At 41.0% G+C, this 13,152-nt stretch overlaps 1 protein-coding gene across 2 annotated transcripts in view; it reads right to left on the reverse strand.

Annotated features, from left to right (window-relative positions):
- The window catches only part of LOC102484104 (E3 SUMO-protein ligase RanBP2), a 67,097-nt gene that overhangs the window by 12,304 nt on the left and 41,641 nt on the right, over positions 1–13,152 (reverse strand). Inside the window, exons 21-25 of one of the 2 annotated variants that reach the window (XM_014588993.2) lie at positions 12,481–13,131; positions 11,809–11,886; positions 9,149–9,319; positions 8,434–8,526; positions 7,683–7,861 (exon numbers count right to left, since the gene is read on the reverse strand). In XM_014588993.2, the coding sequence (XP_014444479.2) occupies positions 7,683–7,861; positions 8,434–8,526; positions 9,149–9,319; positions 11,809–11,886; positions 12,481–13,131 (1,172 nt within the window). The remainder of the gene's footprint in view (positions 1–7,682; positions 7,862–8,433; positions 8,527–9,148; positions 9,320–11,808; positions 11,887–12,480; positions 13,132–13,152) is intronic. The other variant, XM_014588995.2, reaches the window with a different exon arrangement.

A 13,152-nucleotide genomic window follows, 5' to 3' on the forward strand; every position in this document is an offset into this window, starting at 1 on the left:
CAAAATAAAATAAAGTTAAATAAATAATTTTTAAAAATAAAAATAATAATAAAAAAGAAACTTACGGGGACCAGCAGTTGGCGTAATGGCTATGTCGCTGGACTCCCATGGACTTCAAGTCCCGGACCCGGTGGTTTAAATTCACGCTGGGCACGTGTATGTGTGTGCTCAAGATTCCAAGAGGAGAATCGAGGAGAAGGGATTGTGGTGTGGCCATCCCTCCTGGGGGGGAAGGGGTGATTTCTCACCTTCTGTCTGTCTCTCTCTTTCTGGTAAGTGTGCACACCATAAAGCAAAAACCTCTCAGAAAAAAGAAAACAAAAAAACAACTTATGAAATAGTCCAGCCCCATAGCAGTGATTTAGTACTATGCACTGGAGGTCAGATACTATATGATTATCCAGTCTGAACTTCAGCCCTGATGACCTGAAAAACATGCCAAGCACAAGTGCATATGTGCCCCAAATCCCAATAGGATGAAGAAATGGAGATGCGATTGCGGTGTGACCAACCTTCTCTAGGGGATGCTGTCTCTTTCTCTCTCTCTCTCTCTCTCTCTGGTGAGTACACATGCCCTCTGGCAAATAAAAACTAAAACTAAGAAAACAAGCAAGCAAGCAAAAAATAAATGAATGAATGAATCTCAAAAGTAACACAACTGTCTCATCCCAACCAGGGTTCAAGTCCCAGCCCCACAGGCTTCAAAAACACGCCAGACGAGTGGCCCATGATCACGAATGGATGGAGAATTGGAGAAGAAAGGACTACACTGTGACTGGACCCACTAAGAAGTACTTTGCCCCCGTTCCAAGTTTCGTGTCCACACAGGTACCTCTGGCATTAAAAAACAAAAACAAAACCAAAACTAACTCTTGGGCCAGCTGGTTCTGAAGTGTTTAAGGTGGCAGCATCCTATATGGTCAACAGTGCAACTTGAAAAAGCACATGGGCACATGTGCGTTTGTGCCCAAAATCCCAAAGGAGGGAGAAACAAAGAAGGGACTGAAGGGTGACCATCACCCCTCCTTGGGTGGACTGCTTACTCACATCTCACCTGGCCCCACACCTCTGAGGGCTTGCAATCTCTGGCAATGTTTTTTTAAAAGGCTCCTTACATACAAGGGGATCCTCAGTAAGATGTCTTCCTTCCTTCCTTGCTTCTTCTCCCCCCCACCCCCCGCTTTCTTTCTTTCTTTCTTCAGTTTTTGCAATAGGGCATGTGCGCTCACCAGAGAGAGACAGAGAGAAAAGGAAAATAAGTAATCACTGTGGGAGATACACCGCAGTCCCTTCTCCAATTTCCTCTCAGGATTTTGGGCATGTACACATGATCGAATGTCATTTTCAAGCCACCAGGTCTAGGACTCTTAACTGCAGAGATGGCCATGTGGGATTCAGCCATCTTAACCTCCATGCCATCTGCTGGACCCCTTAGTAAGAAACCACAGAAGCCAAAAGACAATGGAATAACATATTCAAAGTTCTGAAAGAAAGTCAACCAAAATTCAATACCCAGCAAAATTATCATTAAAATATAAAATACCTCAGATAAACAGAAACAGATAATTTGTTTGCAGATCTGTCCTATAATAAATACTAAGAGGGTCCATCAGGCTGAACCAAGAGGATATACATAGTACATTGAATCCACATGGATATGTAAAGAACCTTGGTCAATAGCTAATAAACAAGTATAAATTTTTTTTTGGAGAGGTTTTTGCTATAGAGCGTGTGCACTTGCCAGACAGAGAGAGACAGAGAAATCACCCCCCAGGGGGGATGGCCACACCACAATCCTTTCTCCTCCATCTTCCTCTCGGAATCTTGGGCACACACGCACACGCACCCGGCGTGAATTTAAGCCACCGGGTCCAGGACTCGAACCACGGTCGACCACGTGGGAGTCCAGTGACACAGTCATTATATGAACTGTTGGTCCCAACAAGTATAATTTTTTTGAAAACTCTTTCCTTCCCCTGATATTTAAAAGATAAGTCTAGGGAACCAGCAGTTAGCATAATGGCTATGTGGCTGGACTCCCATGTAGTCGACCGCGGTTCGTGTCCCGGACCCGGTGGCTTAAAACTCACGCCGGGCGCGCGTGCGTGCGTGCCCAAGATCCCGAGAGGAGAATGGAGGAGAAGGGATTGCGGCGTGACCATCCCCGCTGGGGGGTGATTTCTCGCTTTCTGTCTCTATGTCTCTCTCTGTCTGTCTAGAGAGCGCACGCGCCCTACAGTGAAAATCTCTCCAAAAAAAAAAAAAAAAGATAAGTCTATAATGAACCATAATGCGCAATGGCAAAAAAGAGGGAAGTGAAATCAGGGTGATCCAGAAGCAAAGTTTCTGTATAGTATCAATTACTAATTCAACATTAATTCAAACTTCATTGTTAACAACAAAATGCACATAATTCTCAAATGCACAGGTGCATTTCCTAGACTAGAACCTATTTCAACCCTTAATACAAGTTTCAATGAAATCCAAAGGACTGAAATCATACAGGGTACCTTCTCCGGGCACAATGAAATGAACAACAGAAGAAAAATTCACAATATGTGGAAATTAAACTACACGCTGCTAAATAACAAATTGGTCACAAGGGAAATTAGAACATATTTTGAGGTAAAAATAAAAAATGCAATGTACCAAAATTTATTAAATGTAATACCTACATTACATCACAAGGGAAATTAGAATATAGTTTGAGATGAAAAAAAAAAAAAAATTTACTGAATGTAATAGCTAGAAAAGTGTTTATAGGGGACGAGCAGGTGGCATGGCTCTTGGGGCACCAGACTCCTTCCTACGTGGCCAACAGCAGTTCGAGTCCTAGAACTGATGGCTTTCTTTCTCACTTTCCTTCTTTCTCTCTCTGGTGAGTATCTGTATCAAAATTTTAAAAAATGATAATAAAGAAGAGGGACCAGAAGTTAGCGTAATGGCTATGTTGCTGGACTCCCACGTAGTCAACCGCAGTTCGAGTCCCAGACCCGCTGGCTTAAACTCATGCCGGGCGCATGTGTGTGCATGCCCAAGATCCGGAGAGTAGAATGGAGGAGAAGGGATTGCGGTGTGGCCATACCCCCCTGGGGGGTGAATTCTCACTTTCTGTCTCTCTGTCTCTCTCTGTCTTTCTGGAGAGCGCACGTGCCCTAAAGCAAAAACAATGATAATGATAAATAAAATTAAATTAATAATTCTTTAAAAAAAGTTTATATAAAAATTTATAGCAGTGGGAACCAGCAGTTAGCGTAATGACTATGTCGCTGAACTCCCACGTAGTCGACCGCGGTTCGCGTCCTGGACCCGGTGGCTTAAAACTCAAGCCTGGAGCGTGTGCGTGCGTGCCCAAGATCCTGAGAGGAGAATGGAGGAGAAGGGACTGTGGCGTGACTATCCCCCCTGGGGGGTGATTTCTCGCTTTCTGTCTCTATGTCTCTCTCTGTCTTTCTGGCGAGCACACGCGCCCTATAGCAAAAACCTCTCCAAAAAAAAAAATTCATAGCAGTAAATGTTTATACTAAAAAAGAAGAGGGCCAACAGGTGGTGCGGAGGTTAAGACAGCTCAATCCTACATGACCGACTGCACGATTCAAGTCCCAGGCCTGATAGCTTGAAAAACACATGGGTGCATGTACATGTGTGCACAAAATCCCAAGAGAAGAATGAAGGCGACAGGACTGCAGAGTGGCCATTCCTACTGGGGGTGATCTTTTACTTCTTTCTGTCCCCTCCTCACTGTGCTGGTAAGCACCTGTGCCCAATATAAAGAATTTAAAAAGAAAAAACCAAAGATTAAATTAGTGGAGCCAGCAGGTGGCACAGCAGTTAAGGCACTGAACTCCCATATGATCAAATATGGTTCAAGTGCTGGACTCAGGGGCTTGAAAATCATGCCAGATACATGTGCATGGGTGCCCAAAATCCCAGGGGCAGAATGGAGGAGAGGGGATTGCTGCTTGACCATCCACTCTGAAAGATACTTTCTTACTTCCCCTCTCACTGTCTCTGTCTCTTCTCTAGTGAGCATACACATCCTAAGGCAGAAATTTAAAAACTCAAAAAAAAAAAAAAAAAATCAGTAAACACCTATCTTGTTTTTAGAGAGATTTTTCCTGTAGGGTACACGCACTCAACAGAAAGACAGAAAGCGAGAAATCACCACCTGGGAGGATGGCCCTGCTGCAATCCCTTCTCCAGTCTCCTCTCAGGATTTTGGGCATGCACGCACACATTACCAGCGTGAGTCTGAAGGTGCCAGGTCCAAGACTCAAACTGCGGTTGACCTTGTGGGAATCCAGCCAGGAAACCATTACATCATCTGCTTGTCCCCAGTAACCACCTACCTTAAAAAGGTAGAAAAATACTTTAAAATGGCACAGGACTATCTAAAGCGTAGGAGTCTCAATTCACTAAGAAAAAGAATGTCTCAAGGAAAATAAGAAAAAAATGTTTGAACTGAATGAAACTATCAGAAATTAAAACTGTGATATGCAGGTAAACAGACTTAGAGAGACATTTAAAGCATTACTTAATATTATGTAGAAAGGGGGCTGGCAGGTGGCATGGTGATTAGAGGCATTGGATTCCCACATGGCCGACTGTGGTTCAAGTCCTAGACCTGGTGGCTTGCTTTCTCACTTTCTCTCTTTCTTTTTTCTTTGTCTCTCCCCACTCCCCTCTGGCCAAACTAAAATAAATACATAAATAAACAAGCATACATAATGTGATTCTTAAAAAAAATTCTTTAAAAAGATATAAGGAATGGTCTAGAGGCTGGCAGGTGGCATGGTGATTAAAGTCGCTGGACTCCCAGTGACTGACTGGCTGGCTGTGGTTTGAGTCCTGGACCTGGCAGCTTGCTCTCTCACTCCCCTCACCCCTCTCACTTTCTCTGGTCAAATTAAAAAATAATAATGAGGGGTGGAACCAGCAGTTAGCATAATGGCTGTCGCTGGACTCCCATGTAATCGACTGCAGTTCGAGTCCTGAACCCAGTGGCTTAAACTCATGCTGGGCGCGCCTGTGTGTGTGCCGAAGATACCGAGAGGAGAATAAAGGAGAAAGGATTGCTGCGTGGCTACCTCCCCAGGGAGTGATTTCTCGGTTTCTGTCTCTCTGTCTGTCTCTCTGTCTGTCTTTATGGCTAGCTCCAAAAAAATAAAATAAAGTAATAATGAGGGCCAGCAGGTGGTGTGGTGGTTGAAGACGCTGGACTCCTATACGGCCGAGTGGAGCGGGAGTCCTGGACTTGGTGGCTTGCTTTCTCACTTTCCCTCTCTCCCTCCTTCTCTTGCTCTGTCCCTCTCTGTTCAAAATAAAATAAACAAACAAACAAACAAACAAATAAATAAATAAATTTAAATAAAATAATTCTTAAAAATAACGAATAAAGTTGAATAAAATAACCATTTAAAGAAAAAAAAGAATGGAATTAAATCTGTATTTTAAGCTTCCACTTTCAGAACTAGAAAAAGAACAAAATTCAAAGCAAGAAGGAATAGCAGAAATCATTAAAATTGAACACAGGAAAATATAGACATAAAATATAGTCAAAACCTGCTTCTACAGGAAAAAAAACTGACGAACCTCTAACTATATCTTCTACCAATATATATCAAGTACAGAAGAAGGGATATTTCAGTACTGAAGCTACAAACTACACATTACCAAAAATAATTTTACACACATTATTTCCACACCAGTGCCTTGAAAGAAAATTAGTAAAACTCAAGACCAAAAACATAACCTCAACAAAAAACCAATTTGTAAAAAAAGAAAAATTTGAGATTTTTGCAACAGGGCACGCACATACAGTTGTTGTAGAGACAGAAAGTGAGAATCATCGCTCAGGGGGATGACCATGCTGCCATCCCCTCTCCTCCATTCTCCACCTCGGGTTTTGGACACGTATACACACACATCTGGCATGAGTTTTAAGCCACCAGGTCTGTGACTTGAAATGCAGTTGACTACATGGGAGTCTAGCAACATAACCATTAGACAATCTGCTGGTCTTACGTTTATAAAATCTTTAAAAAAAAAAAAAAAAAGACAGTATTAAAATATTGTGGTGTGGTGGTTAAGGCACTGGACTCCCACATGGCCAAGGTGGTTCAAGTCTCAGACCTAGCAACTTGAAACTCATGCTGGGCACGTGTGTGTGCATGCCAAAAAGAATAGAGAAGGTACTGCGGTTGTGGCCATCGTAACCTGAAGGATGATTTCTCACTTTCCATCTCTTCATTTCTCTCTGTCTCTCCAGTGAACACACACACCCTACAGCAAAAACCTCTCCAAGAAAAAAAAAAAATTTTCTGATTCACTTTATGATACTAGAATTATTCATGTGGAAGCCAAGAGTGACAGCAAAAAGAAAATGACTGAGCAACATTCCTAATGACTATAAATCCAAAAATTTGTAAATAAATTTATGCAAATTGACTCAAACCACATATGCAAATTAGAATATACTATAAGCCAGTAAAGTTTATCTTGGAATGCAAAATTAGTTTTCTGAACATTGGAAAAACCAGTATCATTCACAGGTTCAATAAAAAGAACCACCTGGGGGGTCAGTAGGTGGCGTGGTGGTTTAAGGTGCTAGACTCCCTCATGGTTGACAACTGTTCAAGTCCTGGACCCAGGGTCTTGAAAATCACACCAGGCAGGTACGTATATACACCCAAAATCTCAATAGGACAGTGGAGGAGAAGGAATCATGGTGTGGCCATGGGATGATTTCTCATTTTCCTTCTGTTTCTCTCTTTCTCTCTCCTGTAAGAGAACATGCCCTATGGCAAAAATGTAAAAAAAAAAACCAAGAACCACACGATCATCACATAAAAAGATTCAAAGTTTTTATGACAAAATTCAACATTCATTTAAAGTAAAAACTCTTGGTACCAGCAGATGGTGTGGCAGTTACATTGCTGGTCCCCCACGTAGTTGACCGTGGTTCGAGTCCCAGACCCAGGGGCTTAAAACTCATGCCAGGTGCATGTGAGTGGGTGCCGAAAAGCCTGAGAGGAGAAGGAGCTGTGGCGTGGCCATCCCCACCTGGGGGTGATTTCTCACTTCTGTCTCTCTGGCGAGCACATGCACCCTTACAGTAAAAATCTCTCTTAAAAAAATAAAGGGGACCAGCAGTTGGCATAATGGCTATGTCGCTAGACCGCCATGTAGTTGACTGCGGTTCGATTCCTGGGCCCAGTGGCTTAAACTCACGTCAGGTGCGTGTGCATGCATGCCCAAGATCCCGAGAGGAGAAGAGAGAAGAAGGGAATGCGGTATGGCCATCCCCCTCTGGTGAGTGCACACGCCCTATAGCAAAAACAAAGAAAGAAAGAAAGAGAGAGAGAGAGAGAGGGAGGGAGGAAGGGAAAAAGATAGATCGATCAATTTTAGGGAAACTGATAGTTTGTCTATTTAAGTGAGCACTGCCTCTCAGCTTATTTATTTCAACAGTATTTTAGAGTTTTCAGCTGATTTTACCGTATTTTATAGTTTTTGGCATACTATATAGAACAAACTTCTGTGTTCCTGGCCATGGCTGAATGCCAGAATCCTGATCCATCTGTTGGTCACAGCCATTATTACCACTTGGTAAGAACATTCTCAAGTTTACTGCATCAACAAAGGCAAAGGAACCAAACGGTAAAGAACGGATACACTCTTACTTGAGTTTCCTGAACTTTCTGAAGTTCTGACTGAAAGTCTTCCCCATTTCCATTGTCCTCATCAGTATCACTGCAAGTGCCACAAAAAAATGTAGGTGGGAGCTTTAATGTGTCTGCTTTCACCTTCTCTTCAACTGTTGGCTTCTTCTCCCAAACAATAACACATTCTTTCTCATTATCTGAAAAATCCATGTAAAAACAAAAAAAAAAAAAAAAAAAAAGTTAAAATTAAATGAAGCCCAATACATTGATCATCCTCAATGGCCCCCAGCAGCATCTACAGATCCAGAATGCTACAAGACCTCTGAATGCTAAAGGAGAATAAGAACCCTCAGGGAGACATTTTTCACCTAGTAGTATTTTTAAATTTTTAAAATTACCACGTATTACGTAAGTAAGGCTGAAAATTACAAAAGTGATCAGACTTATTTCTTTTAAATGGATTTATTTAAAACATTACAGTTAGGACTAGCAGATGCTGTATAATGGTTACACCACTGGACTCCTACATGGCCAACCATAGTTCGAGTCCTGGACCCGGAGGCCTGAAACCCACCAGGCATGTGTGTATGCATGTCTTAAATCCTAAGAGAAAAACGAAGGAGAAGGGAATGCGGCATGGTCATCCCCCTAGGGGGTAATTTTTCATGGACTCTCTGCCTCTCCAGTGAACACATGTGCCCTGCGGCAAATATATCTCAAAACAAAAAAAAAAAAAAAAAAGAGAGAGAGTCACTTAAACTTAACGTACCTGCTAGATTTTCTTCCACAGGCTTACGTTTCTCTGAGTCATCCAGATAAAGCTTTCCATTCAGTTTCTTGACAGCTGTTTCAAAATCTTCATCTAGAATTAATGATATTAAACTTAATACTTTCTAGTTGACTTTCAGGGGTTTTAGTAAAAATAAATAAATCAACAAATCTAGGGCTTATCTCCAACTTCACCCTTTCCTTCACTCTCCATATCCAAACAGCAGCTGATTTTGACTTTGCCAATTACCTCGTATCTCTCTGGCAATTAGAGCTTTAGGTCAGGATCTCCGTTTGTTTGAGCTACGCAGTGATCACTTTAGCTTATCTTCCAGCCTCTGTCCAATCCTCTGCACTACTGTCCAGCTGAGACATTTCTAAGCATGGGAGTGATCAGCTTAAAAACCCTGATCGACATTCTGTTATATAATCTGAATACCGTCTGTTCTATCGTGGAACACTGTCTCCTGTTCTCCTCCTCCCAAATGATGATTTACTTGTAGTTCCCTCGAAACACCTACCTGGCACATGTTGGCCTAATGAATGCAGTTTTTCTGATCATTATATCCACTGACTACTTACACACACAGTTAGAGTAAATATTTTCCTACTGTATCGATGATGAATTCTAAGGGCAGGCTTAAAATAATTAAATAATACTTCCAATTACTAAGATTAACCAGAACAGAGTGCTTTGAAAATCAACAAAGATTTACCATCCTCTTCTTCTTCACTGACATAGTCTGGTCTATTCTTATAGCAGAAAAAAGTGGGAGGAAGTTTCAGTTTAGTTGCAAGAGCTTTTTGCTCAGGAGTTGGGGTCAGCTCATATACAATGAGAACATCATCATCTGAGGAAGAATCTTCGGGTTTTTCCTTCTCTTTTGCTACAACATAAGTCAAAAAAAATTGATAAAGATAAAGCATTAAGTATTAATGTAAACATTCTAACCGAAAATAAAAACCATGGAGCTTTAAGTTAAAAATAGCCTATTGGGGGCTGGCAGGTGGCATGGTGGTTAAGGGCACTGGTCCCGGATGGCCAACTGTGGTTCAAATCCTGAACCCGTCGGCTTGCTCTCTCACTTTCTCTCACTCTGGCTCTCTCTGGTCAAATTAAAATAAATAAAGTTAAATAAAAGACCTTTAAGAAATAGCCTACTCATAAAACATATTTTTATGAAGACAGAGCTCTACAATAATCACGAATTAGAATTAGCACCTGATTTTGGTGTTTTATCAAAAACTCTTAGTGAAGGAACCAGCAGTTAGCATTATGGCTATGTTGCTGGACTCCCACATAGTTGACCACGGTTCGAGTCCCAGATTCAGTGGCTAAACTCACGCCCAGCACATGTGTGTGCGTGCCGAAGATCTCAAGAGGAAAATGGAGAAGGGACTGCGGCATGGCCATCCCCCCTGGGGCATGATTTCTCACTTTCTGTCTCTCGGTCTCTGTCTTTCTGGCAAGCACACACGCCCTATAGCAAAAACCTCTCCAAGAAAAAAACAAACAAACAAACAAACAAAACCTCTTGGTGAGTACAGACTATGTAAAACTACTTTTAAAATCTTGCTTTTACTTACTAGCAATTGAAAAGAAATACTAGACCTTTATATGATTTAAAAAGCTATCTTAAAAATGTTGTTGTAACCATTCCTGGCATAATAAACAATGGGTTAGTAAAATATCCACACATTTGTATCACCTGAAAAAAACTTACAGAAATCATAAGCAAAGATTAGTTTACATATGAAACTAACCCAAAGCCAATTTTGATTAGTTCCTATAAAAAAGGTTAACAACTGTCAACGATGAGAGGTGATTAGAGCTGCATTCAGTTTTGCTTATTCCAAAGGGTAATACCAGATAAAGTTAAGTAAAAACTATTACTGCTGGGTATGGAATACTATAAGACACAAAGATAATTCCTGTGGCTGAAAAACACCTTTCCTAGTGTCTGCAGGTGGCATGGTGGTTAAAGTGGCAGGACTCCCACATAGCTGGCTGCGGTTTGGGTCCAGACCTGGCAACTTGCTTTCTTACTTTCCTTCTCTGTTTTTCTCTGGTCAACTTCAAAAAAATAAAATGACAGTGAATAAAATGAAATTAAATAATTCTTTAAAAGAAAAATACTAGGACCAGCAAGTGGTGTGGTGGTTAAGGCACTGGATGCTCCCACATGGCTGACAATGGTTCAAATCCTGGACCTGGTGGCTTGCTTTCTCACCTTTTCTTTCTCTCTCTCTCTCTCTCTCTCTCTGTGTCTCTCTGGTCAAATTAAAAATGAATGAATGAATGAATGAAGTTAAATAAATAATTAAAAAAAAAAAAAAGAAAGAAAAAAAGAAAAATGCCCTCCCTAACCCCTGCTAATGAAAAGAGTGAAATATTTGGGGGAGAAAATCAATTCTATGTGCAATCTAGTTTGTTCTATAAAGCAGGATTTCTGGCTCAAGAAACTGATAAACAGTAACCATGAAGGACCCCGACTCATGGAAGGAAAGCATCCTCTGGAGTTATGCTGTCCAATATGGTAGGCTAGCCACACGTGGCTATTTAGTACCTGAAAGACAGGCAGTCTGAAATGAGACATGCTGCAAGTGCAAACATGCATACTAAATGCTCAACACCTGATATGAAACATTTTTTTAAAATGTAAAATGTCTTAAAACTTTTTATAGTGAAGGGAAATTAAGGGGCAGCCCAAGGCATAGTGCCTAAAGTAGCTGGAAACCATGTGGCCAACTGTGTGGTTCAAGTTCTAGATTCAGCAGTTTGAAAAAACATGCCAAGCGCACCACTTGTGCATGCCCAAGAAATGGAAGGGACTACGTGTGGTGTACCGTTCCTCATGGGTTTTCTCAATCTTCTCTCCCTCTCTGGCAGGTGCACGTGCCCTCTGGCAAAAATTAAAAAGGGAGGGGAAAAAAAAAAAGAATCTGCTTTCCAATATAGTATTTTTCTAAACCACAGTTGAAAGGGTCAACCTGAATAGACACTTTGTTCTATATTCTACACACATAGCTGCCATCATGTTGCAATATTGGCAGACATTAGTGGCTGAAGATAAAGGTTAGATAAAACATACTCTTGATTAAGCAAAGTTGAAAATAACAGAGCAACAAAGTACAACACAAACAAAAAACGTATGATAGTGAAAAACCTTGACATTAAGTAAAAATTTAAAAAAAAAAAACAGCTTTAAGAGGTGTTACACCATCAAATCAAAAGGTGTTCTGCTTAAACTGGCACTCTTTAACATGCATGCTGTAGTGTTAAGTGCTTGATTTTAGACAGCCACAGCTACTTTGCTACAGACTACCAGAAGCTAAAAACTGCTGTTATCTCCTGCTGAGAATGCTAGCTCTATACCTTTACTCTCGGGCTGTGAGGAAGGGGTGCTGGTCCAAAACGCCATTGGGTTACATTTAAAAAGGCTAAAATTAAATCCTAGAAAAACAGAGAGTATTTCTTTGTGAACACACTGGGGTTAAAAAATGAATGACTTTAAAAATGTAAAAAGCCAGAGTCCCTCAATTCATACTAATCTAGCTGTTCTTTGTATTCATTTATCCCAGTAATTTCATTCTTTGCTCATTTCATAAATGGTAGACAGACTCACATAAAATGTGAACATCTCAATACCATGTTCTTAGAATGACAAGCAAACAGTAAACGAAGCATGAACAAATACATGGGCCTGGAGCTTACGCTCACTGACTGGAGCACTTGACTGCACACTGTCCTAGTGCAGATACTGAGTTTCCATTCACTGTTAAGTGGCTACTCCAATTACTGATCTGTAAGGTAACAATACTCTCTGCTGTTGAGCAGTGAGCTTTTGGGTGGACCTGTACAGGTGAACTTGTTCAGGGATAAAGACAATCTGCTCAAAAGTCTTCTGAGTGGCCACGACCCCATTGTTAAGGAGCCAATTTTGAAAAAAACCTAAAAAGGGTAACCTAAAGAGTCTGCATCAAAATAAACACTGAAAGGAAAAAGGTTTTTTAAAATTGTGTTTAACTTTAAAGACTACACACTCACCTGTTTCAGGCATCTTAAATGTGTAATTAGTTGAGGATTCTTCCTTCGGAAAGGAAGTAAAGAGATTTTTTGCTTTGCCATCTGAAGATTGTTTGGAATCACAGTTCATGGACAGCTCACACTTGTTGGGTTCCGGTTTTCTTTCAGATCCACCTTGGACTACAGAACTAGTTTCACTATTGTTACTTTTCAAAGGTGCATTAAAACTGAAACCAAACAAAGACCCAGTGGCTGAACTGTTGCCAAACGCAAATGGTTTTGATTTTTCACTACTAAAAATGCTTTTAACAGACTCTGAACCAAATACAAACTTTGGAGGAGAAACCACTGCTTTTGTTGTCGTTTCGGATGTGCTGGACACTTCCCCGACTTCTGAAGCTACATCCGCCACATCATCACCTTGAATCAAATCTGTCCTCTCCCTTGTCGTTTCTTCTAACACTGCTACAGCAATTTTGCCACAGGGTGACTCTCTGGGAGTGCTCGAACGAGAAACATGAGGTGTTATCAAAGAATCTTTTTCTTGGGCTACTTTTGCTTCATCAAAAATTTTCTTAAATGCGTCTGCAACATCCTGCAGTTTAAAACGAACAGCTAAATGTTCGACTTTTCTTTCTCCATCTGCAAAATCGCAAGCAGTCCAAACCCACACTCTTTGCGTCCCCTTCATAT

This window comes from Tupaia chinensis, unplaced genomic scaffold (assembly GCF_000334495.1).
Source record: "Tupaia chinensis unplaced genomic scaffold, TupChi_1.0 Scaffold000041_1, whole genome shotgun sequence".
Classification (NCBI taxonomy): Eukaryota; Metazoa; Chordata; class Mammalia; order Scandentia; family Tupaiidae; genus Tupaia; species Tupaia belangeri.